The sequence below is a fragment of the Oncorhynchus gorbuscha genome, linkage group LG05, assembly GCF_021184085.1.
Source record: "Oncorhynchus gorbuscha isolate QuinsamMale2020 ecotype Even-year linkage group LG05, OgorEven_v1.0, whole genome shotgun sequence".
Lineage (NCBI taxonomy): Eukaryota > Metazoa > Chordata > Actinopteri > Salmoniformes > Salmonidae > Oncorhynchus > Oncorhynchus gorbuscha.
The window spans coordinates 38,808,170-38,833,653 of record NC_060177.1 but is presented as its reverse complement, the minus strand read 5'-3'; the positions used below and the strand labels follow the sequence as shown (position 1 = coordinate 38,833,653).

General features: G+C 44.4%; 1 protein-coding gene across 1 annotated transcript in view; it reads right to left on the bottom strand.

Moving 5' to 3' along the window:
- LOC124034872 (SH3 and multiple ankyrin repeat domains protein 2-like) overlaps positions 1 to 25,484 on the bottom strand; it is a 177,076-nt gene that overhangs the window by 131,162 nt on the left and 20,430 nt on the right. The window contains 5 exon segments of the mRNA XM_046348281.1: positions 845 to 911; positions 3,925 to 4,002; positions 6,419 to 6,535; positions 21,586 to 21,753; positions 22,098 to 22,249. Of these exon segments, the coding sequence (XP_046204237.1) occupies positions 845 to 911; positions 3,925 to 4,002; positions 6,419 to 6,535; positions 21,586 to 21,753; positions 22,098 to 22,249 (582 nt within the window).

Below are 25,484 nucleotides of genomic sequence, written 5' to 3'. Positions count from 1 at the left end.
CTATGGCGGAGTTCGGGCACGGTATGCTCTCAGGGCCCCACCGGAGTTGAGGTGCGACGGCGTCCCGGTGTGAGAAGGTTCATGCTGAACGTGGGGAGCAGGATGGGTGGCCCGAGAAGGGGGAGCGGGAACGGCGGCAGATGTGAGAGACGCGGGGTAATCCTGCAGCGCTGCGTTTCATCTAGCCCTCGCTGCAGCTGTGAGGCCTGGGGAATCTTGCTCAGGGGGGGAAACAATTGTGGATTACATCTTTAGATTATTTTATTTATTTATCTGTTCACTCTTTTTCTATTTATTTATTTCATTTTTATTTAATTTGTCTGGGGATGGTAATCCCTCCCGCTTAACCTTTTTTCCCTCCATGTGAAATAGTTTAATTAAAAAAGATGATGCCGTTGTCGGGCAGTGGGGGGTATGGGGTGCACGGCAGATAAACCCACAGAGAAAAACGAGAAAGAAGAAATCTGTTTTTAAATTCCTTTGGGAGAAGGGAACCATTTTTTTCCCGGCGGGATTTAGTAGAGAGTCATTCTATCCCTCCCTAACCCTGCTCTCATATGCCACCTGAGGGATTCTGGATTCCCCAGGGTAATCCCACGAGGGGGGGGGACTGAATGACAAATCCTGTCATGGTTCTCTTGCACCCACACACAAACATGCACATGCACGCACAAACGCACACTCACACATGCATGATGGAGAACATACTTGCAGAAGGGCAGACACACACACACATACAGTATACAACAAGAAAAGATCAACAACCTATTATCCAAAAACATAGCAATTTCAGACAGAGAAAAGTGGGAGGGGGAGGTGGAAAAGAGGAGCCATGGTTACTCACCTATATCTGTCTCTTTGTGGTTCTTGACCAGTTCAGCCAGTTCAAAGTTCCCTGCGATGATTGCCACCTGCGAGAGGGAGAGAGAGAGAGGGGGGGGGTTGCAATTTGAGGGCCACATTTCATGTCCGCAAAACAACCTTTACATTACTCTACAAATTCAAACAATTAATTGTGTGTGTCTGTGTAGGAATTCGGACATGATTCTGCTAAATTCCTATCTGGATTTAACCATCTGCAGCCTGTTACGAATCCTGACCTTTTAGCATGACCGGAACACACACGTACACACACACGTGCATACCAATGTGCGTACACACATGCCCACACTCACCTACACCCACCATCGAATGAGTGAAAGTTGGTGAGAGAGAGAGCAGTGGTGGAAGATAGCATGTGGGAGAAAGGAAGTGAGCAGAGGGAGCAAGAGAGTGATGAGAGAGCAAGCAAAGGGGTCGCTAGAGAGAGGGATATAGGGATATGTTGCGAGAAATGCTTGAGAGGCCATGCTACCTACATATGAGAGAGAGAGAGAGAGAGAGAGAGAGAGAGAGAGAGAGAGAGAGAGAGAGAGAGAGTGAGAGAGAGAGAGAGAGAGAGAGAGAGAGAGAGAGAGAGAGAGAGAGAGAGAGAGAGAGAGAGAGAGAGAGAGAGAGAGAGAGAGAGAGAGAGAGAGAGAGAGAGAGAGAGAGAGAGAGAGAGAGAGACAGAGTGTGGCAGCTAGTGGGACAGCTCTAGCATCTTGATTTGCATGGCTCTAACGGAAGAAGGACCCTTTCACTAGCCCCGTGTGACGTGTTGGGGTCTGAAAATATGAAAAGTACTTATTCATGTCACTGAGGGAGAGAGGGGAAAGTAGAACGTTTACTTTTTCCCCGGATACGTTATTGTTAGCCGTCTTAGAAAAAAATTGTTCTTCGGCTGTCCCCATAAGAGAACCCTTTGAAGAACCCCTTTTGGGTTCCATTCCACATGTCACTCAAAATAGTTCTACCTGGAACCCAAAAGAGTTCTACCAGGAACCAAAAGGGTTCTCCTATGGGGACAACTGCAGAACCCTTTTTGAACCCTTTTTTTGTATAGCTGCAGTGCGATTTAAAGCCTAAAGGCCGCATCGAACCCACAAGGCCGTAGTGTCGAGCACAGGCTTGTACAGGGGAAAACACCCCACTGACGCCTTCAATGCCACCCCCTCCTTCACTCCTTCACGCCTTCATGTTCCCAACGCATCGGAATGCTGGGCCTGACCCCTTGTTTCCATGAAGACACTGTGGTCTATGGTGGTGGATGAGAGGAGGAGGAGGAGGAGGAGGAGGAGGAGGAGGAAGAGAAGGTGGTAGGCGAGGAGGAATGGGTTGAGAATTGTGCCTGAAGCTATATCCAACTACTCAGGGAGGAAATTCATTCTGATTCAAGACCAGGGAGAATCCTTAAAGGGCCAGGCACACAGGAGAATGCGAGTAGGGAAGATGGAGAAGAGAGGAGGAGATTGTAAATGGGAGGGGAAAGGAGGAATCGTTAGAGATACAGAGACAGACAGCAGAAATACTCTCTTTCCCTTCCCGTTGTTCTTGAATTTGCATGTTCTTACTTCTCATCATGAGTTTCTCAAAACTGATAAACATCATCCCATGCCCTGGGCTAAAGGGGTAGACTTTCGCTGAGAGACAGATAGCGATTGGAGCTTCAGTATAGAGTTGAATACTTCTGCATGTTTCTCATTCCAGTTTATTAGTTCACTTCCCACTGGGCACAGACAGTTCAATGTAATTTACGCGAAATGACATGGAAACAAAGTTGATTCAACCAGTGTGTGCCAGCTTGAATTCCAGTCTCATCTGAATGCAACACGGTGAAAGAAACGGACTCATTGCCACAGGTGACAGAATGAAAGAGAGCGAGAGAGAGAGAGAGAGAGAGAGAGAGAGAGAGAGAGAGAGAGAGAGAGAGAGAGAGAGAGAGAGAGAGCGAGAGCGAGAGAGAATGGAAAAATAAATGGGAGAAAGGAAAGACAAGGGAGGGAGAGCAAGGGAGAGAGGTTGAAATAGGCAAACGCTGAATAGAAGAATCTTGTGAAACACCTACACCCAGAGTCTGGGCCAACAGAGGAGGGGGAGGGATTTTGAGCAACTCAGCAGAGCTCTAATTGATGATCTCATTGTGCTGCTGGGACTCTATTTTTAGCTACAGATACACAGGCAGAGCAGCGGAGACACACACTATCACATATTTTCACTCCATTGAACTCCGCCTTAATAAGTGACATTACTTGATCAATTAATTGGTCAACTTTGATAGAGACACCTATATTCAGTTTCTGGGGCCCATACGGGAATTCTACCCACAACCATGGTATTGGGAGCACCATGTTCTAACCCTCTGCTTGTGTCTTCTCCTTGTCTCCTCTAGATATTTCAAGTATAACAAAACCAGTGCAATTGGAAAAGAATATGAGACAATTAGACAAGTTCAACTTTTGGGACCAACCCCACTGACGAAAGCCAGAGACATTAAGAGGGCCACTGAAGTGCCTGTGGAGGGCCATCGGGAATCCGAGGACTGCCTTACATAAAAGCCTGCTTCAAAACGCTCCTTTGTGACTCAGACGTGACTCATGCAGGACTCTCATTGGAATCAATAGTGTCAGCTGCACTGCCTTCTGTATTCAAGCAATCATCTCTGCAAGACAAAACATCTAGCCAACCCATGGACGTATGCAACTTTGTAAGATGTCTACAACTGCGTCACACACACAACTACGTGACCTAGTGACACTCAGCTCGTTCCCTTCAGCGCTTGCTTTTCAGATGCAGATAAAGGAGAGGAGTCAAGTAGAGGAGTTAGGTAGAGGAAGCCACTTCAGACTATTGAGATGCATCATTGGTGTTACTTGGGACTTGAAATGTGTGTTTTTCTCAATAGGGTCCCATTCACACTGCCATCTCTGACCCAGGATATTACCTGCCGATAAGAAAACTTCTTCAGCATATACTATGTAGCCCATAAAGGGATTAAACCCACAGCTCTGGTAGGTCATAACTACAGTAATGGTTTTGGATGAGAGGAAGTATTACGAGTCTCACCTGGAAGGGACTCTGGCTGTTGTAGTTCTTCACCGCTTTGTCGGCTCCACGGACCAGCAGCACCCTGGCACAGTTATCCTGGGAAAGAACAGGGAAGAACATGAATCTGAGGAGTGGCTCTGAATTTCTTGGGAATTATCAATCTCTATTAGTCCCATGCTTCCCTTACGACACATAGACAGAACACTTGTACAGTAACCACAATAGTCCAGAAGCCAGTTTTCGATTACTTGAACTAGAAGTAAGCAAGTAGAGTGGAAAAAAGGCAATATACGTCCTCATTTGAATCCCCAACATTTAAGAACAAGAATGTGAGAGAGAGAGAGAGCGAGAGAGAGAGGGAAGAGAGAGAGAGAGAGAGAGAGAGAGAGAGAGAGAGAGAGAGAGAGAGAGAGAGAGAGAGAGAGAGAGAGAGAGAGAAAGAATAAAATATATATTGACAGAAACAGAGTGCCTGCTACATGTATGAAGGGAGATTCTGTGTGAAGGAACGAAAAAAAGCTGTTGAACAGAAAGAGTGTGAAAGAGAGAAAGGGTCTGAATGTGTTGCACAACTCGCCCACAGAGTGCTCAACCATGCATGAACAGTATTGTGTACAGAAACACACACATGAACACACACACACACGCACAATCAATTCTGTACTCATGCCAGTTTGCAAAGTAACTAGCACGAAGGATGTAAATTCTGGCATTTGTAGTGTGTATAATATGTTCTCTATATTTTGACACATTCAACAAACTAACAATCCCACATATTGGCATTTTATAGCCACCATTTGCATTGAAGCTCATTTGGAAATAGAAATGGATGACGTGTAAACCCCCCCTCCTCTCATTCTGCCTGTATTCTTTCGCTCTCACTGTCTCTCTCACTCTGCCTCCACCCCCCCCCCCCCATCTGTAATTGTAGCCCTGTCACAGGATAATACGATTCGAAGGTTTAAACACCAGGAGAACACTGTATGTGTGTACAGACACTAAACTACAGAACATTAGGAGACGTGGGGATTCCGCCCTCAACAGTTTGCAGAAAAATCCCCAAATGTGAAAGGGATGAAGAGAAAGAGACAAGACATAATAGAAGGACATGTTCAAAAACATGAATTAGTTCCTTCCTGCTGTTGGACTACTAAATGCTAAACACATTTTACCCGTACACGTACTTACTGTATTTATCCAGTGCAGTTGGGACAGCGGTCGGATGTGAGTGAATGTATTAATGTCCTCTATGTTGTTAGTGGACGCGACATGATGGACTGACTGGTTTAAATGCGTGTGATGTGAGAATGTATGTGTGTGTGTGATCCTTTCGACGGAAGGTGATGTCAAAGAATAATGTCCATCCTGGATGGACAATAAAGTTGTATTCTATTCTATTCTATTCTATTCTAGGCAATAGCGCTAATTGAGTCAGATGATTCTGAATAAGGATATAGTGGGAGAGTAGAGAAACAAGTGGGTTGAGATGTGAAAAGCTTTTCAAGCAAGAGAGGTGTCACGCCCCGACCTTAGAGAGCCTTTTGATGTCTCTATTTGGTTTGGTCAGGGTGTGATTTGGGTGGGCATTCTATGTTCTTTATTTCTATGTTTTGTGTTTCTATGTTTTGGCCGGGTATGGTTCTCAATCAGGGACAGCTGTCTATCGTTGTCTCTGTTTGGGAATAATACTTAGGCAGCATTTTCCCACCTGTGTTTTGTGGGTAGTTGTTTACTGTTTTGTGTCTGCACCCGACAGAACTGTTTTGGTTCGGTTCATGTTGTTGTTTTGGTTCAGTGTTCAGTTTTAATAAAGAATCATGAACACGTACCACGCTGCACCTTGGTCCTCTTCTTCAGACGAGTGTTACAATAGGGGTCAGGACACAAATGCATTGAAGAAATGCTATCACGTAAGATTTGATGTCAAATAGAATACATTTAGCTCATGAACATGTACAAATCTGGGGTCTAATTGAGTCTAGACTAGGAGGAGAGCTGTGTGGTGGGAATGAGAAACATATTTAACCCCTTGTCACTCATTCTCCACCCTTACTCATGATCCTCTCCTCCAATTTCTCTTAATTGTGGAAAAGCATGATGTTAACCGAAATAACTGCCATTTAATTCTGCATTAACTTACATCTCATATGAACGGAACGAGAAGCAGAGGTGTGTGTGTATGTGTGTAAGGTCAGTAACGAGTGGTGGCGGGTTCAGTTAATTCACTCAGACACTTACAGACTTGAACACAAGTAGTACAGGTTAACAGAGAGACATCAGGGAGACCTCCAGGCCTACACAATCAAACCAGGTAGAAGACTTGGCAGTTACACTTGTATGAACACACACACACACACACACACACACACACACACACACACACACACACACACACACACACACACACACACACACACACACACACACACACACACACACACACACACACACACACACACACACACACACACACACACACACACACACACACACACACACACACACATCTCACCTGGTTGTAGAGAGCACAGATGTGCAGCGCTGTGTTCCCTGATGCGTTCTGTGCGCTCATGTCCGCCCCGTAGAACAGCAGATGCTCCAGATGCTGGACAAAGCCATTCCGACAAGCCTGTAGACACGCACACAAACACACAGAAAACAATAAATGTTTATTATAATTTATATAGTTATTTATTCAGTGCCTAGTGAAAGTCTACACACCGCATTCACAGTTGTCACATTCTAAACCTAAAAAGGGATTACATTAAAAAAACAAATCCTACAGATCTACACAACCTGCTGCACTTTTTCAAAGTGAAAGAGATCGTGTATGTCTTGTGTATGTCTTCACACCCCAGAGTTAATACGGAAGCACCTTTATCAGCAATTACAACTGTAAATCATTTTGTTTATATATATATATAACTCTACCAACTCTCTGCACAACTCTTAGGGGAACATATATCAATTGTTACTCAAGCTCATTCAATTTGGTTGGGAATCGCAGATTGACAGCAATAGGCAAACCTTGTCTAACATTTTCAAGAAGATTTAAAGTCAGGACTGAGACTGGACCCCTTGGGAACACACCACACCTATTGGAAAGTTGATGTTGAGATATGTTTGTTACTTGAAATCTGTGAAGCATTTATTTGGGCTGAAATTTCTGAGGTTAATAATTCTAATGAACATATCCTCTGCAGCAGAGGTAACTCTGGGTCTTCCTGTGGCAGTCCTCATGAGAGCCAGTTTCATCATAGCGCTTGATGGTTTTTGTGACTACACTTGAAGAAATGTTCTGCATTGACTGACCTTCATGTCTTAAAGTAAAGATGGATTGTCGTTTCTCTTTGCTTATTTGAGCTGTTCTTGACATAATATGGACTTGGTCTTTTACCAGATAGGGCTATCTTCTGTATAACCCCTACATATTCACAACACAACTGTTTGGCTCAAACACATTAAGAAGGAAAGAAATTCCTTTTAAGAAGGCACACCTGTTAATTGAAATGCATTCCAGGTGTCTACCTCATGAAGCTGGTTGAGAGAATGCCAAGAGTGTGCAAAGCTGTCAATCATACATTTTGATTTGTTTAACACTTTTTTTGGGGTTATGTAATTCTTTACATAATTTTCTGGTTACTACATAATGTGTGTCATTAATAGTTTCTATGACTTCACTAATAATCTACAATGTTGAAAATAGTAAAAAATAAAGTACAATCCTTGAATGAGTAGGTGTTCTAAAACGTTTGACAGGTAGTGTACATGCACACTTGAAGTCGGAAGTTTACATACCCTTAAGTTGTAGTCATTATAACTCGTTTGTCAAACACTCCATGTCACGTTCTGACCTTAGTTCTGTTATTATATCTTTGTTTTAGTATGGTCAGGGCGTGAGTTGGGTGGGTTGTCTATGTTCGTTTTTCTATAATTTGGGATTTCTGTGTTCGGCCTAGTATGTTTCTCAATCAGAGGCAGCTGTCAATCGTTGTCCCTGATTGAGGATCATACTTAGGTAGCCTGGTTTAACTTTTGAGTTGTGTGTCTTTGTCTTCCGTGTCAGTGTTCGTACCACACGGAACTGTTTTGTTCATTTCACGTTAATTTTTTTGTATTACGTAGTGTTCAGTTTATGTATTAAAATAAACATTATGGACACTTACCATGCTGCAAATTGGTCCTCCAATACTTCTCGCTACTCCTCCTCAGAAGAGGAGGATGAGATCCATTACACTCCACAAATGTCTTGTTAACAAACTATAGTTTTGGCAAGTCGGTTAGGACATCTACTTTGTGCATGACACAAGTAATTTTTTCAACAATTGTTTACAGACAGATTCTTTCACTTTCAGAACAACAGCAAAGGTGTTATGCAGGTGAATGAGGACCCAAAAGCGACTTAACAGAAACAGAGTTTATTCCAGTCTTAACAAAAAACGATTAATCCTGAATACTTTCACAGGTAATGTCCAAACAGGAATAACTGAAATCCTCTAGTCAGTAGAGGGGAACAACAGGAGATGCGACCACAGACTGCAGGTCGCTTCGGGTAGGCGCAGGCCGTAGCTGATAGAGACACCTGCTCACACGCAGCATCTGAAGAAGGCAAAAACACGACAGGACGGAACAAGGACACAGTACAGCAAACAAGGATCCGACAAGGACAGAAGCGGAAACAGAGGGAGAAATAGGGACTCTAATCAGAGGGCAAAATAGGGGACAGGTGTGAAAGAGTAAACGAGGTAGTTAGGAGAATGAGGAACAGCTGGGAGCAGGAACAGAACGATAGAGAGAGAGAGAGAGGGAGAGAGATAGAGAGAGGGAAAGAACCTAATAAGACCAGCAGGGGGAAACGAATAGAAGAGAAAGCACAGGGACAAGACATGACAATCTATGACAAAACATGACAAAAGGACCTCGTGAAGATGCTGGAGGATACAGGTACAAAAGTATCGATATCCACAGTAAAATTAGTCCTATATCAACATAACCTGAAAGACCGCTCAGCAAGGAAGAAGCTACTGCTTCAAAACCGCCATAAAAAAGCCAGACTACGGTTTGCAACTGCACATGGGGAACAAAGATCGTACTTTTTAGAGAAATGTCCTCTGGTCTGATGAAACAAAAATACGACTATTTGGCCATAATGACCATCGTTATGTTTGGAGGAAAAATGGGAGGCTTGCAAGCCGAAGAACACCATCCCAACCGTGAAGTACGGGGGTCGCAGCATAAATTTGTGTGGGTGCTTTGCTGCAGGAGGGACTGTTGCACTTCACAAAATAGATGACATCACGAGGGAGGAATATTATGTGGATATGTTGAAGCAACATCTCAAGACATCAGTCAGGAAGTTAAAGCTTGGTCGCAGTTAGTGGAAGACCCAAATTGTGGAAAAAATGGCATAAGGACAACAAAGTTAAGGTATTGGAGTGGCCATCACAAAGTCCTGACCTCAGTCCTACAGAAAATGTGTGGGCAGAACTGGAAAAGTGTGTGTGAGCAAGGAGGCCTACAAACCTGACTCAATCACACCAGCTCTTTCAGGTGGAATGGGCCAAAATTCACCCAACTTATTGTGGGAAGCTTGTGGAAGGCTATCCAAAACGTCTGATCCAAGTTAAACAATTTAAAAGCAATGCTACCAAATATGAATTGAGTGTATGTAAACTCCTGACCCACTGGGAATGTGATGAAAGAAATAAAAGCTGAAATAAATCATTCTCGCTACTATTATTCTAACATTTCACATTCTTAAAATAAAGTGGTGATCCTAACTGACCTAAGAACGGGGATTTTTACTCTGATTAAATGTCAGGAATTGTGAAAAACAGAGTTTAAATGTGTTTGGTTAAGGTGTAAACTTGTAAACTTCTGACTTCAACTGTAGGTGGAGTTATTAAAGTGACATAGATAATGCATAGATAATAACAGAGTATCAGAAGCATAGAAGAGGGGGAAGGGGGCAATGCAAATAGTCTGGGTAGCCATTTCATTAGATATTTAGGAGTGTTATGGCTTGGGGTTATAAGCTGTTTTAGAAGCATCTTGGACCTAGACTTGGCGCTCTTGTACCGCTTGCTGAGAACGGTCTATGACCAGGGTGGCTGGAGTTTTGACCATTTTTAGGGCCTTTCTCTGACACCGCCTGGTATAGAAGTCCTGAATGGCAGGAAGCTTGGTCCCGGTGATGTACTGGGCCGTACACACTACCCTCTGTAGTGCCTTGCGGTTGGAGGCCGAGCAGTTGCCATAACAGGCAGTTGTCCTTGCACCACACGGTCAGGTATCTGACCTCCTCCCTATAGGCTGTCTCATCATTGTCGGTGATCAGGCCTACCACTGTTGTGTCATCTGCAAATGTAATAATGGTGTTGGAGTCGTGCCTGGCCGTGCAGTTATGAGTAAACAGGGAGTACAGGAGGGGACTGAGCACGCACCCCTGAGGGTCCCCCGTGTTGAGGATCAGTGTGGCGGATGTGTTGTTACCTACCCTTACCACCTGGGTGCGGCCCGTCAGGAATTCCAGGGTCCAGTTGCAGAGGGAGGTGTTTAGTCCCAGGGTCCGTAGCTTAGTGATAAGCTTTGAGGGCACTATGAGCTGTAGTCAATGTATAGTATTCTCACATAGGTGTTCCTTTTGTCCAGGTGTGAAAGGGCAGTGTGGAGTGCAATAAGGATTGCATTATCTGTGGATCTGTTGGGGCAGTATGCAAATTGGAGTGGGTCTAGGGTTTCTGGGATAATGGTGCTGATGTGAGCCATGACCAGCCTTTCAAAGCAGTGCTATGGGTCAGTAGTCATTTAGGCAGGTTACCTCAGTGTTCTCGGGCACAGGGACTATGGTGGTCTGCTTGAAAGATGTTGGTATTACAGACTTAGACAGGGAGAGGTTGAAAATGTCAGTGAAGATGCTTTCCAGTTGGTCAGCACATTTATAGGGAAAGACATTCAACAATTACAGCACTTACACAAATGACTGATGATTGGCTAAGATAAATTGATAATACACATATTGTGTGTGCTGTTTTGTTAGACTTCAGTGCGGCTTATGACATTATTGATCTGCTGGAAAAATGTATGTGTTATGGCTTTACACCCCTTGCTGTATTGTGGGTAAATAGTTACCTGTCTAACAGAACACAGAGGGTGTTCTTTAATGGAATCCTCTCCGACATAATCCAGGTAGAATCAGGAATTCGCCAGGGCCGCTGTTTAGGCCCCTTACTTTTTAACATTTTTACTAACAACATGCCACTGACTTTCACTAAAGCCGGCATGTCTATGTATGCGGATGACTCAACACTATACATGTCAGCTACCACAGCGGCTGATATGACAGCGGCTGCAACACTTAACAAAGAACTGCAGTTAGTGTCATGACTTTCCCTCCTGGGTGAGGATCAAAAAGAGTTCCTTTGTGTGTTGAGAGAGATTCTGCCGCCAAAACTCCAACATCCAAAAGTGGATAATGAAACAATGTTTCTTCATAAAGAATGTGGGAAATGGTTGGTAGGGCTCCAAACAATAATCATGTCAAATAAGTTGTTTTGTGATAATCATTAAGGATGGTATAACTAAATAAATGTATCTCTGAAGGTGTACGCATTCAAGGAGTCAGGTTAAAATATTTACAATGAGCATATTATTCAACTGTATGTACGATAGGTTCATTCCTTTGTCTCTCCTTCTCCCACTCTTTCTTTCCCCACCCCTTTCATTGTGTAACCAGCTGTCATATCGGGTTAGTCCACTAGGGACTTTTCATTGCATTATGTTAGTAATCAATTCAACCTATACTGTGTGTGTTTATGTATTTCTGTGTAATTATATATTTAGTTAGTAAATAAATAATTAAGTCAATTTGTGTAAGCTGAGTCATCATGTAGACTAGGGTTCGTGCATATTTATAGAATATTAAGACGTTCATAAGGAGACTGATAAGTGACTTATCTATAGATATGAATAAATCTTATAAGAGTTTAATTCGGGAGATAGTCATTCGTTAAATAAGTTCCCATGGTGCCCTAAGTTACTGAGATAATTGTTACATGACTCATTTAATGTGGTTATTGAGCAAGTTGAGGTGACTAAACTGCTTGGAGTTACCCTAGATTGTTGTTTAGTCACTGCTCCCGAGTTGCGCAACGGTCTAAGCCACTGCATCTCAGTGCAAGAGGCGTCACTATAGTACCTGGTTCGAATCCAGGCTGTATCACATCCAGCTGTGATTGGGGGTCCCACAGGGCGGCGCACAATTGGTCCAGCGTCATCCGGATTTGGCTGGCGTAAGCCGTCATTGTAAATAAGATTTTGTTCTTAACTGACTTGCCAAGTTAAATAAAAAATAAATACAAAATGTAAACTGTCATTGTCAAAACACATTGATTCCTGGAGTAGCTTAGTAGCTTAGTCTGTCCATAATAAAGCACTGCTCGGTCTTCTTAACAAAGCAATCAACAAGGCAAGTCCTACAGGCTCTAGTTTTGTCACACCTGTACTACTGTTCAGTAGTGTGATCAGGTCCCACAAAGAGGGACTTTAAAATGGAAAATTACAATTGGCCCAGAACAGGGCAGCACAGCTGGCACTTAAAAGTACATGGGGAGCTAACATTAATTATATGCATGTCAATCTCTCATGGCTCAAAATGGAAGAGAGATTGACTTGTTTTCGTAAGAAGTGTTGACAAGCTGAATGTACCGAGCTGTCTGTTTAAACTACTAGCACACAGCTTGGACACCCATGCATAACCCACAAAACATGCCACCAAAGGTCTCTTCACAATCCCCAAGTCCAGCACAAACTATGGGATGTGCACAGTACTACATAGAGCCATGACTACATGGAACTTTATTCAATATCAGGTAACACATGAAAGCAGTAGAATCAGATTTGATAAACAGATAAAAAATACCCCTAGTGGAACAGCGGTGACTGTGAAGGAACACACACAAAAGTATAGACACATGCATACACACACAAACGCTAGCACGCGCTCTCTACACACACGTACTGTCATGTTTTGTCATTTATTATCTTGTCTTGTCCCTGTGCTTCCCATTCTATTCGTTTCCCTCTGCTGGTCTTATTAGGTTCTTTCCCTCTTTCTATCCCTCTCTCTCCCCCTCCCTCTCTCACTCTCTCGCTCTCTCTTCTCTCTATCGTTCCGTTCCTGCTCCCAGCTGTTCCTATTCCCCTAATCAATCATTTAGTCTTCCCACACCTGTTCCCGATCCTTTCCCCTGATTAGAGTCCCTATTTCTTCCTTTGTGTTCCGTTCCTGTCCTGTCGGTTCCTTGTCTAGAATTCACCGTGCTGTGTTTGTGTATCGCCCTGTCGTGTCGTGTTTTCCTCAGATGCTGCGTGGTGAGCAGGTGTCTGAGTCTGTCTGGTTCAAGTGCCTTCCCGAGGCAACCTGCTGTTCACCTGCTGTTCAAGATCGAGTCTCCAGTTTGTCCTCGTCATTTCGAGTGAAAGTTGTGTTTTTTGTTTGTATTTACTTTACTGGATTAAAGACTCTGTTTTCGCCAAGTCGCTTTTGGGTCCTCTTTCACCTGCATGACAGAAGGAACCGACCAAGGAATGGACCCAGCGACTTCAGACGCTCGTTACACTGCCGTCGAGATCCAAGGAGCCATGCTCGGCAGACACGAGCAGGAATTGTCTGCTGCTCGCCATGCCGTGGAGAACCTGGCCGCTCAGGTTTCCGACCTCTCTGGACAGTTCCAGAGTCTACGTCTCGTGCCACCTGTTACTTCCTGGCCTGCCGAGCCTCCAGAACCTAGGGTTAATAACCCACCTTGCTACTCCGGGCAGCCCACTGAGTGCCGCTCCTTTCTCACGCAGTGTGAGATTGTGTTCTCTCTCCAACCCAACACATACTCTAGAGAGAGAGCTCGGGTTGCTTACGTCATTTCACTCCTTACTGGCCGGGCTCGAGAATGGGGCACAGCTATCTGGGAGGCAAGGGCTGATTGCTCTAACAAGTTCCAGAACTTTAAAGAGGAGATGATTCGGGTTTTTGACCGTTCAGTTTTTGGTAGGGAGGCTTCTAGGGCCCTGGCTTCCTTATGCCAAGGTGAACGGTCCATAACGGATTATTCTATTGAGTTTCGCACTCTTGCTGCCTCTAGTGAGTGGAACGAGCCGGCGCTGCTCGCTCGTTTTCTGGAGGGACTCCACGCAGTGGTTAAGGATGAGATTCTCTCCCGGGAGGTTCCTTCAGATGTGGACTCTTTGATTGCTCTCGCCATCCGCATAGAACGACGGGTAGATCTTCGTCACCGGGCTCGTGGAAGAGAGCTCGCATCAACGGTGTTTCCCTGCTCCGCATCGCAACCATCTCCCTCCTCTGGCTCAGAGTCTGAGCCCATGCAGCTGGGAGGGATTCGCATCTCGACTAAGGAGAGGGAACGGAGGATCACCAACCGCCTGTGCCTCTATTGCGGAGTTGCTGGACATTTTGTTAATTCATGTCCAGTAAAGCCAGAGCTCATCTGTAAGCGGAGGGCTACAGGTGAGCGCAACTACTCAAGTCTCTCCATCAAGATCCTGTACTACTTTGTCGGTCCATCTACGCTGGACCGGTTCGGGTGCTACATGTAGTGCCTTGATAGACTCTGGGGCTGAGGGTTGTTTCATGGACGAAGCATGGGTTCGGAAACATGACATTCCTTTCAGAGAGTTAGAGAAGCCTACGCCCATGTTCGCCTTAGATGGTAGTCATCTTCCCAGTATCAGATTTGAGACACTACCTTTAACCCTCACAGTATCTGGTAACCACAGTGAGACTATTTCTTTTTTGATTTTTCGTTCACCGTTTACACCTGTTGTTTTGGGTCATCCCTGGCTAGTATGTCATAATCCTTCTATTAATTGGTCTAGTAATTCTATCCTATCCTGGAACGTTTCTTGTCATGTGAAGTGTTTAATGTCTGCCATCCCTCCCGTTTCTTCTGTCCCTACTTCTCAGGAGGAACCTGGCGATTTGACAGGAGTGCCGGAGGAATATCATGATCTGCGCACGGTCTTCAGTCGGTCCCGAGCCAACTCCCTTCCTCCTCACCGGTCGTATGATTGTAGTATTGATCTCCTTCCGGGGACCACTCCTCCTCGGGGTAGACTATACTCTCTGTCGGCTCCCGAACGTAAGGCTCTCGAGGATTATTTGTCTGTGTCTCTTGACGCCGGTACCATAGTGCCTTCTTCCTCTCCGGCCGGGGCGGGGTTCTTTTTGTTAAGAAGAAGGACGGTACTCTGCGCCCCTGCGTGGATTATCGAGGGCTGAATGACATAACGGTTAAGAATCGTTATCCGCTTCCCCTTATGTCATCAGCCTTCGAGATTCTGCAGGGAGCCAGGTGCTTTACTAAGTTGGACCTTCGTAACGCTTACCATCTCGTGCGCATCAGAGAGGGGGACGAGTGGAAAACGGCGTTTAACACTCCGTTAGGGCATTTTGAGTACCGGGTTCTGCCGTTTGGTCTCGCCAATGCGCCAGCTGTTTTTCAGGCATTAGTTAATGATGTTCTGAGAGACATGCTGAACATCTTTGTTTTTGTCTATCTTGACGATATCCTGATTTTTTCTCCGTCACTCGAGATTCATGTTCTGCACGTTCGACGTGTTCTACAGCGCCTTTTAGAGAATTGTCTCTACGTAAAGTCTGAGAAGTGCTCTTTTCATGTCTCCTCCGTTACTTTTCTCGGTTCCGTTATTTCCGCTGAAGGCATTCAGATGGATTCCGCTAAGGTCCAAGCTGTCAGTGATTGGCCCGTTCAAGGTCACGTGTCGAGTTGCAGCGCTTTTTAGGTTTCGCTAATTTCTATCGGCGTTTCATTCGTAATTTCGGTCAAGTTGCTGCCCCTCTCACAGCTCTTACTTCTGTCAAGACGTGTTTTAAGTGGTCCGGTTCCGCCCAGGGAGCTTTTGATCTTCTAAAAGAACGTTTTACGTCCGCTCCTATCCTCGTTACTCCTGACGTCACTAGACAATTCATTGTCGAGGTTGACGCTTCAGAGGTAGGCGTGGGAGCCATTCTATCCCAGCGCTTCCAGTCTGACGATAAGGTTCATCCTTGCGCTTATTTTTCTCATCGCCTGTCGCCATCTGAGCGCAACTATGATGTGGGTAACCGTGAACTGCTCGCCATCCGCTTAGCCCTAGGCGAATGGCGACAGTGGTTGGAGGGGGCGACCGTTCCTTTTGTCGTTTGGACAGACCATAAGAACCTTGAGTACATCCGTTCTGCCAAACGACTTAATGCCCGTCAAGCTCGTTGGGCGTTGTTTTTCGCTCGTTTCGAGTTTGTGATTTCTTACCGTCCGGGTAGCAAGAACACCAAGCCTGATGCCTTATCCCGTCTGTTTAGTTCTTCTGTGGCTTCTACTGATCCCGAGGGGATTCTTCCTTATGGGCGTGTTGTCGGGTTAACAGTCTGGGGAATTGAAAGACAGGTTAAGCAAGCACTCACGCACACTGCGTCGCGCGCGCTTGTCCTAGTAACCTCCTTTTCGTTCCTGTTTCCACTCGTCTGGCTGTTCTTCAGTGGGCTCACTCTGCCAAGTTAGCTGGTCATCCCGGTGTTCGAGGCACTCTTGCGTCTATTCGCCAGCGCTTTTGGTGGCCGACTCAGGAGCGTGACACGCGCCGTTTCGTGGCTGCTTGTTCGGACTGCGCGCAGACTAAGTCGGGTAACTCTCCTCCTGCCGGTCGTCTCAGACCGCTCCCCATTCCTTCTCGACCATGGTCTCACATCGCCCTAGACTTCATTACCGGTCTGCCTTTGTCTGCGGGGAAGACTGTGATTCTTACGGTTGTCGATAGGTTCTCTAAGGCGGCACATTTCATTCCCTCGCTAAACTTCCTTCCGCTAAGGAGACGGCACAAATCATTATCGAGAATGTATTCAGAATTCATGGCCTCCCGTTAGACGCCGTTTCAGACAGAGGCCCGCAATTCACGTCACAGTTTTGGAGGGAGTTCTGTCGTTTGATTGGTGCGTCCGTCAGTCTCTCTTCCGGGTTTCATCCCCAGTCTAACGGTCAAGCAGAGAGGGCCAATCAGACGATTGGTCGCATACTACGCAGCCTTTCTTTCAGAAACCCTGCGTCTTGGGCAGAACAGCTCCCCTGGGCAGAATACGCTCACAATTCGCTTCCTTCGTCTGCTACCGGGTTATCTCCGTTTCAGAGTAGTCTGGGTTACCAGCCTCCTCTGTTCTCATCCCAGCTTGCCGAGTCCAGCGTTCCCTCCGCTCAAGCGTTTGTCCAACGTTGTGAGCGCACCTGGAGGAGGGTGAGGTCTGCACTTTGCCGTTACAGGGCACAGACTGTGAGAGCCGCCAATAAACGCAGGATTAAGAGTCCAAGGTATTGTTGCGGCCAGAGAGTGTGGCTTTCCACTCGCAACCTTCCTCTTACGACAGCTTCTCGTAAGTTGACTCCGCGGTTCATTGGTCCGTTCCGTGTCTCCCAGGTCGTCAATCCTGTCGCTGTGCGACTGCTTCTTCCGCGACATCTTCGTCGCGTCCATCCTGTCTTCCATGTCTCCTGTGTCAAGCCCTTTCTTCGCACCCCGTTCGTCTTCCCTCCCCCTCCCGTCCTTGTCGAGAGCGCACCTATTTACAAGGTACATAAGATCATGGACATGCGTTCTCGGGGACGGGGTCACCAATACTTAGTGGATTGGGAGGGTTACGGTCCTGAGGAGAGGAGTTGGGTTCCGTCTCGGGACGTGCTGGACCGTTCACTCATTGATGATTTCCTCCGTTGCCGCCAGGATTCCTCCTCGAGTGCGCCAGGAGGCGCTCGGTGAGTGGGGGGGTACTGTCATGTTTTGTCATTTATTATCTTGTCTTGTCTTGTCCCTGTGCTTCCCATTCTATTCGTTTCCCTCTGCTGGTCTTATTAGGTTCTTTCCCTCTTTCTATCCCTCTCTCTCCCCCTCCCTCTCTCACTCTCTCGCTCTCTCTTCTCTCTATCGTTCCGTTCCTGCTCCCAGCTGTTCCTATTCCCCTAATCAATCATTTAGTCTTCCCACACCTGTTCCCGATCCTTTCCCCTGATTAGAGTCCCTATTTCTTCCTTTGTGTTCCGTTCCTGTCCTGTCGGTTCCTTGTCTAGAATTCACCGTGCTGTGTTTGTGTATCGCCCTGTCGTGTCGTGTTTTCCTCAGATGCTGCGTGGTGAGCAGGTGTCTGAGTCTGTCTGGTTCAAGTGCCTTCCCGAGGCAACCTGCTGTTCACCTGCTGTTCAAGATCGAGTCTCCAGTTTGTCCTCGTCATTTCGAGTGAAAGTTGTGTTTTTTGTTTGTATTTACTTTACTGGATTAAAGACTCTGTTTTCGCCAAGTCGCTTTTGGGTCCTCTTTCACCTGCATGACACGTACATTGTAATATTGTTGTATGGTGGTATTATACATGTTGTATCGCAGATATGTAGTGGTGTAATAATGTTATATGATGTACTGTTTTAGATGTAATGTAAGTGCCTTTATGTGTTTGGACCCCAGGAAGAGTAGCTGCTGCCTTGGCAGCATGAACTAATGGGGATCCCTGATAAATACAAAAACACAAATACTCGAAAATACAGAGGGTTTCACAACATTGCATTCTCTTCACATTACTAGCCTGTATGACAAAGTGGAAAAAATGAAGCCTGTGTTTAAAAAAAAAACTATTTAAAATCCTCCATTATGTTTGCAATAAGGCCCTCAAGTAATACTGCAGACAACATGGCAAGAAAATGAACTTTTTGGCTTAAAATAAAAACATTCAATCCAATACAACACATCACAGAGTGAAACCATCTGTATTCTCAAGTAATGTGGTGGGGCATTATCATGGTTTGAGTGAGTATGCTTGTCACCGGCAGGGACAGGGGAGTTTGTCAGGATCAAAAGAAATATGAAAGTTGTAGTAAAACCTGCCTCAGTCTTCTGGATGCCTCACCCTGGGATAGAGTTTTACAATTCAGAGCGACAATTGCAGAAGTTTTAAAACCAATGACACACCAGATTGCTTTGAAAGAGGAGTTCAGTGTTTCCTAATGGGTTAAGTCTCAGTCCTTACTTAAATCTGTTTGAAAATCCAAGACAAGGTTTGAATATCCCTGTCCATCAATGATTCCCAACCAAATGTATTGAGCTTGAGCAATTTTGACAAAAACAATGGATATATGTTGCCCTAAGAGTTGTCTTGAGTTGGTAGAATCCTACGCAATCAAGACATGTTCGTTTAAATTTTTGTTTTATTAATTTAGAAAATGTTCTATATTTTTTCTTTGACTTTGAAAATGTGGATCAGGTTGTGTAGATCTGTATAATAATACAATCTAATCCCTTTTAGATAAACATATACAGTATATATATAGTGCATTCAGAAAGTATTCAGACCCCTTGACCTTTTCCAGATTTTGATGCTTTACAGCCTTATTCTAAAATGTATTAAATAGTTTTTTCCCTCATCAATCTACAAACAATACCCCATAATGACAAAGCAAAAACTGGTTTATAGATTTTTTTTTGCACATTTATTAAACATAAGAAAAGAAAATATAAAACATTTACATAAAGCATTCAGGCCCTTTACTCAGTGCTTTGTTGAAGCACCTTTGGCAGCAATTACAGCCTCAAGTCTTCTTGGGTATGACGCTACAAGCTTGACACACCTCTATTTGGGGAGTTTCTCTCATTCTTCTCTGCAGATCATTTCAAGCACTGTCAGGTTGGATTGGGATCATCGCATTTCAGGTCTCTCCAGAGATGTTCGATCAAGTTCAAGTCCAGTCTCTGGCTGGGCTACTCAAGGACATTCAGAGACTTGTCCCAAATCCACTCCTGCATTTTATTGGCTGTGTGCTTAGGGTTGTTGTCCTGTTGGAAGGTGGACCTTCACCCCAGTATGCATTCCTGAGCGCTCTGGAGCAGATTTTCATCAAGGATCTCTGTACTTTGTTCCGTTCATCTTTCCCTCGATCCTAACTAGTCTCCCAGTCCCTGCCAATAATAAACATCCCCACAGCTTGATGCTGCTGCCACCACCATGCTTCACCGTAGGGATGGTGCCAGGTTTCCCCCAGACGTGATGCTTGGCATTCAGGCCAAAGAGTTCAATGTTGGTTTCATCAGACCAGAGAATCTTGTTTCTCATGGTCTGAGAGTCCTTTAGGTACCTTTTAGAAAACTCCAAGCAGGCTGTCATGTGCCTTTTACCGAGGAGTGGCTTCCGTCTAGCCACTCTACAATAAAGGTCTGAATTGTGGAGTGCTGCAGAGATGGTTGTACTTCTGAAATGTTCTCTCATCTCCACAGATGAACTCAGGAACTCTGTCAGAATGACCATCGGGTTCTTGGTTACCTCCCTGACCAAGGCTCTTCTCCCCCAATTGCTCAGTTTGGACGGGCGACCAGCTCTTGGAAGAGTCTTGGTGGTTCCAAACTTCTTCTATTTAAGAATGATAGACAGGTGTGTTGCCTTTCCAAATCATGTCCAATCAAATTAATTTACACAGGTGGACTCCAATCAAGTTATAGAAATGTCTCAAGGATTATCAATGGAAACAGGATGCACCTGAGCTCAATTTTGAGCCTCATAGCAAAGGGTCTGAATACATACTAATGTAATTAGAGCAGTAAAAATACATGTTTTGTCTGGCTGGGTATACGGTCTGATATACCACAGCTTTCAGCCAATCAGCATTCTTGGCTCGAACCACCCGTTTTATTTTTATGATCAGATACCACGGTTAGGATAAAAAAACACTATTTACTGGTCTAATGATGTTGGTAACCAGTTTATAATTGCAATAAGGCACATTGGGGGTTTGTGGTATATGACCAATAAACACGACTAAGGACTGTAAATCCAGGCGCTTCGCGTTGCGTCGTCCCTAAGAACAGCCCTTAGCATGGTATATTGGCCATATACCACACCCCCTCGTGCCTTATTGCTTAAACATACAACATATAATACACATGGTGACACCAGCTATATAATAGTCTCTGCTTTGGCTTTGCCCTAGAGTCAGGCTGCAGTTACATGCCACGTCCACTAGGTGTCCGTGTTCTGCAGAGTAGGCAGCACTGGGGCCCTGGAGTTTAGGATATTATGTCCTTAGTTTGAACCCAGTCATCAGATGGAAGAATCCGTTCTAGGGGGATGTAGTGAACAGATGTAGAAAGAAGCCAGTGCCAAATAAGGAAATATGTGTCAAAGTATAATTTGAAAACCTACACAAATCCAATGTCATTTAGAGTAACAGGTTGACAGAGAGTGAGCGAAAGAGAGCCAGTGGGGGAGCGAGGGAGGAGAGCGCAAAGGAAGCGGAGGCATTTCCGTAGCACATGGGCAAGGCTCGTTTTCGGAGGATGTAAATGCGTTTTGATGATAGTTAACTGATAGGCTAACCTAGAGGAGAGTTGTGTTTGATACGTTGACAGTGCCATGTTCCAGAGAAGAGAAAGCACAGTAGGTCAGGAAGAGGGACGTTACTGCTGGCTAGAGCTGATAGCAATCAGAGTAGCACAGGAAGGGAGAGGGTCTAGGAGAGCTATCAACCATCTGTACACGCACACAAGCACGCGCACACACACATGTACGGGGGAAAAGTAAGTGTGCATGTTTGTGTGTCTGTGTGCGTGTGTGTATGCCTGTGTGTGTGTGTGTGTGTGTACCTGGTGGACTTCGTGCCAGCCGTTTTCGTCCTGGCAGCAGACGGTGGCGTGTTCATGTAGCAGCAACTCACAGCACAACGGGTCTCCTCCCACCATGGCTGTGTGGTAGAGCGCCGTCAGACCCCGGCTGTCCTTATAGTCTGGAGACAAACCAAGCTCCAACAGGGTCTGCAACACACACGCATACACACAGACGCAGGCATGCAGGCAGGCACACACACATTGACATTAGATCTTGATCAAAAAACACCTTATGGAACAGCGGGGACTGTGAAGAGACACACACACAGGCACAGACAAATGCATACACAATCACAATCACATATGCACTATACACACACGCAAACATGGATTTTGTGTTGTAGATATGTGGTAGTAGAGTAGGGGCCTAACCCTAACACAAATACAATACGTATCAATACAATGTATGGGTAACCATAAGAGTGGCAGGGTTAATGTTGTGTGTGTTCATGTGAGTATGCATGTGTGAGTGGCTGTGTGTGTGTCCGTACCGTCAGAGTAACCTGGTTCTTAGACCTAGCAGCTTTGTGTAGGGCCGTCATGCCGTCTTTGGCCCTGAAGTCCAGGTGGGCCCCTCCATTCTTCAGAATCTTTATGATCTCCACCACGTTATCCAGGTGGGCCGCAAATGTCAGGGGGGTCTCTGTAGAATGACATAGACAGGATACAGTGTAGATCATGGGTCTTAAAATTATTCTGCCTCTGGGGCCACACCCAATTGTCATACTTGAGTAAAAGTAAAGAATACTTAATAGAAAATAAAGAAAAAAAAGAAAAACGTGGGTCACAAAGTAAAATCCTACTTGAGTAAAAGTCTAAAAGTATTTGATTTTAAATATACCTCTTTATTTAACCTCTTTAGGCTTTAGGCTAGGGGGCAGTATTTTGATGTTTGGATGAAAAGCGTGCCCAAAATAAACTGCCTATATCTCAGGTCCAGAAGCTAGGATATGCATATAATTGGCAGATTAGGATAGAAAACACTCTAAAGTTTCCAAAACTGTCAAAAATATTGTCTGTGAGTATAACAGAACTGATATGGCAGGCGAAAACCTGAGGAAAATCCATCCATGAAGTGCTATTTTTCTGAAACTACTCTTTTCCATTGCAAGCCTATCCTCCATTTAAAGGGATATCAACCAGATTCCTTTCCCTATGGCTTCCACAAGGTGTGAACAGTCTTTAGACATAGTTTCAGGCTTTTATTCTGAAAAGTGAATGAGAATGATCACATCGTGTCAGTGGATAGCCAGATGTCCACAGATTTGTGCATGCGCGGGCGCCGGGAGCGAAACCTCGTCTTTCTCTCTTCTATTGAAAAGGCTACCGTCCGGTTGAAATATTATTCATTATTTATTGTAAAAACAACCTGAGAATTGATTACTAAAAATGTTTCACATGTTTCTATTATATATATATATATTATTTGGAATTTTTGTCTGCCCGTCGTTACCGCACGAGCCTATGGATTACTGAACAAAACGCGCCAACCAAATGGAGGTTTTTGGATATAAAGAGAATCTTTATTGTGTAACTGGGAGTCTCGTGAGTGCAAACATACGAAGATCATCTAAGGTAAGTGATGAATTGCATTGCTTTTCTGACCAATCTACTTTGCTGCTAGCTGTTTGTAATGTTTTGTCTGCTGAGAGCTGTCCTCACATAATCGCAAGGTTTGCTTTCACCGTAAAGCCTTTTTGAAATATGATGATATGCCGGCTGGATTAACAACAAGTTAAACTGTGTTTTGGTGTATTGCACTTGTGATTTCATGAAAATTAAATATTTTTTGAAGTTGGCGCTCTGCAAGTTGGCGTCTACCAGATGTAGACGAAAAATATTTTTATTCAAGTACTTTACACCACTGCATAGAGGAAACACAACACAGACACAACAGACAACAGAAAAGAACAGCCAAAAGAACAGAACAGGACAAGATAGAACAGACAAGAGAACAGAACAGACAACAGAACATAACATAGACATGGAGAGAATAATGTGCATCAATTAAACTCAGATCAGCAGTGATGGTGATAACTGTCACGGTTGTTGAAAGGAAAGGACCAAGGTGCAGTGTGGTGAGCGTACATTTTCTTTTATTTAATCAAAATGACGCCGAACAAAACAATAAACACTACAAAAACAAACTGTGAAGCTCAAAGGCTATGTGCCCTAAACAAAGTCAACTTCCCACAAAGACAGGAGGGAAAAAGGGCTACCTAAGTATGGTTCCCAATCAGAGACAACGATAGACACCCGGCCCGAAAGATAGAAACACCAAATCATAGAAAACGAAATATAGAATGCCCACCCCAAATCACAACCTGACCAAACCAAATAGAGACATTAAAAGGCTCTCTTACGGTCAGGGCGTGACAATAAGACCATTAATTTGTGCTTACACAGCCATACGTCCTCCGGAATCGAAGTGGTCCTCCCTTAACTCTATTGTTCATCTTCACTTTTCTCTACCTCTGTCAGTGTCATTCATCATCCAATCACTTGCAGCCACACAAAATCCCATCAATTCATCCACACTCGACCACTCATCCATCCAGACTGATGTCCGTCCACGGGTCAATAAGTGGATTTATGATGGCCATGACACATTGGTTAAAGGTACAATAGTAGCCATATTTCTTCCGTCTCAATACCATTTCCGGGTAGCAATTAAGTACCTTACGAACCACGTTTCCATCCAACCATTCCATGAGGCTGAATTTCTTGACGCATGAAAAAAGTCACGACTGGGTCTGATGGAAACTGCTGGTACAATTTGTTAATGCAGACAGATCATTTGTTCATTCGACATGGTGGGTTCTTTTTGTTCCGTTAAAGTGAATAATGCGAGAAATGGCTTTGGAAAAGCCTTTATGCTCAAATGTTGATATAATAACCATCATTTCGAAGTAAACATGGGAGTCACGCGATGATATGCTGTGTGGTCCTCCCACTACGACTCGGGAAAGCATGCATTTTATTAAACGACAGATGAAATAAGTTATGATGAACTTCACAGGATGGTGAAAGTGCAAGGTGACTAACTTGATGCTCTTTGATGTTCCAGAAAACGTTGAGGGTCTTATTCTGGTGATCAATGCTCGACTGCCTTTCGACAAATACAAATACAAATAATATCTCTTTTATTTATGATAATCTCATAATTTAGGTAGCTTCCCCACACTGTATCTGTGAGCTGTTGACTAAAGCGTATGTGTCAAGACCAGAGTGGGAACATTTGCTATATAACGTTTTTGTGACAAAACCATCAGTGGAGTTGAAAATATGATGGAAACCCATTTAACTTGTATTTTTCATTTGGTACATGGGAATTTAACGGCAAAAGTGATTTCTATGTACATTACTAGGCGCAAAGTCTGTTTGGTGGAAACACATCACATTTGTGTGAAAATCTGTCGCAAATTGGATAGAAACGTGATTGTTTTCAATTAAAATGGCCAGAAAGAAACACAAATAGCTTCTTAGCAAAGAGGAATTTCTCAAGCAAGAATTTTGGAAAGGTTTGGTTTGGAAATCTCTGTCTTATTGGTATATCAACAAATTTGATGTCACCAGGCAGGCCAAAACTCCCTCCCACCAAAACAGGCTGAAATGTCAGGCATTTCTTTTCAAATAGCTCTTCAAATATCGTGTTTTTGACTGCACTTGGCCTTTAACATACTCTATCTACTGTGTTACTAAAAGACCTGAACAACATAGAAAAACAAACAATCATATAGCAGGCTCAGACCATGTCCTACTGTACAGCGGTATACGGTTGTTATGAATGATACTGCAACACTGAAAGTGTCATCGTGGCAAAGTGCGTTCATTTAAAGGGGCAATCTGCAAATTCAAAACAACAACGCGGGAAATCC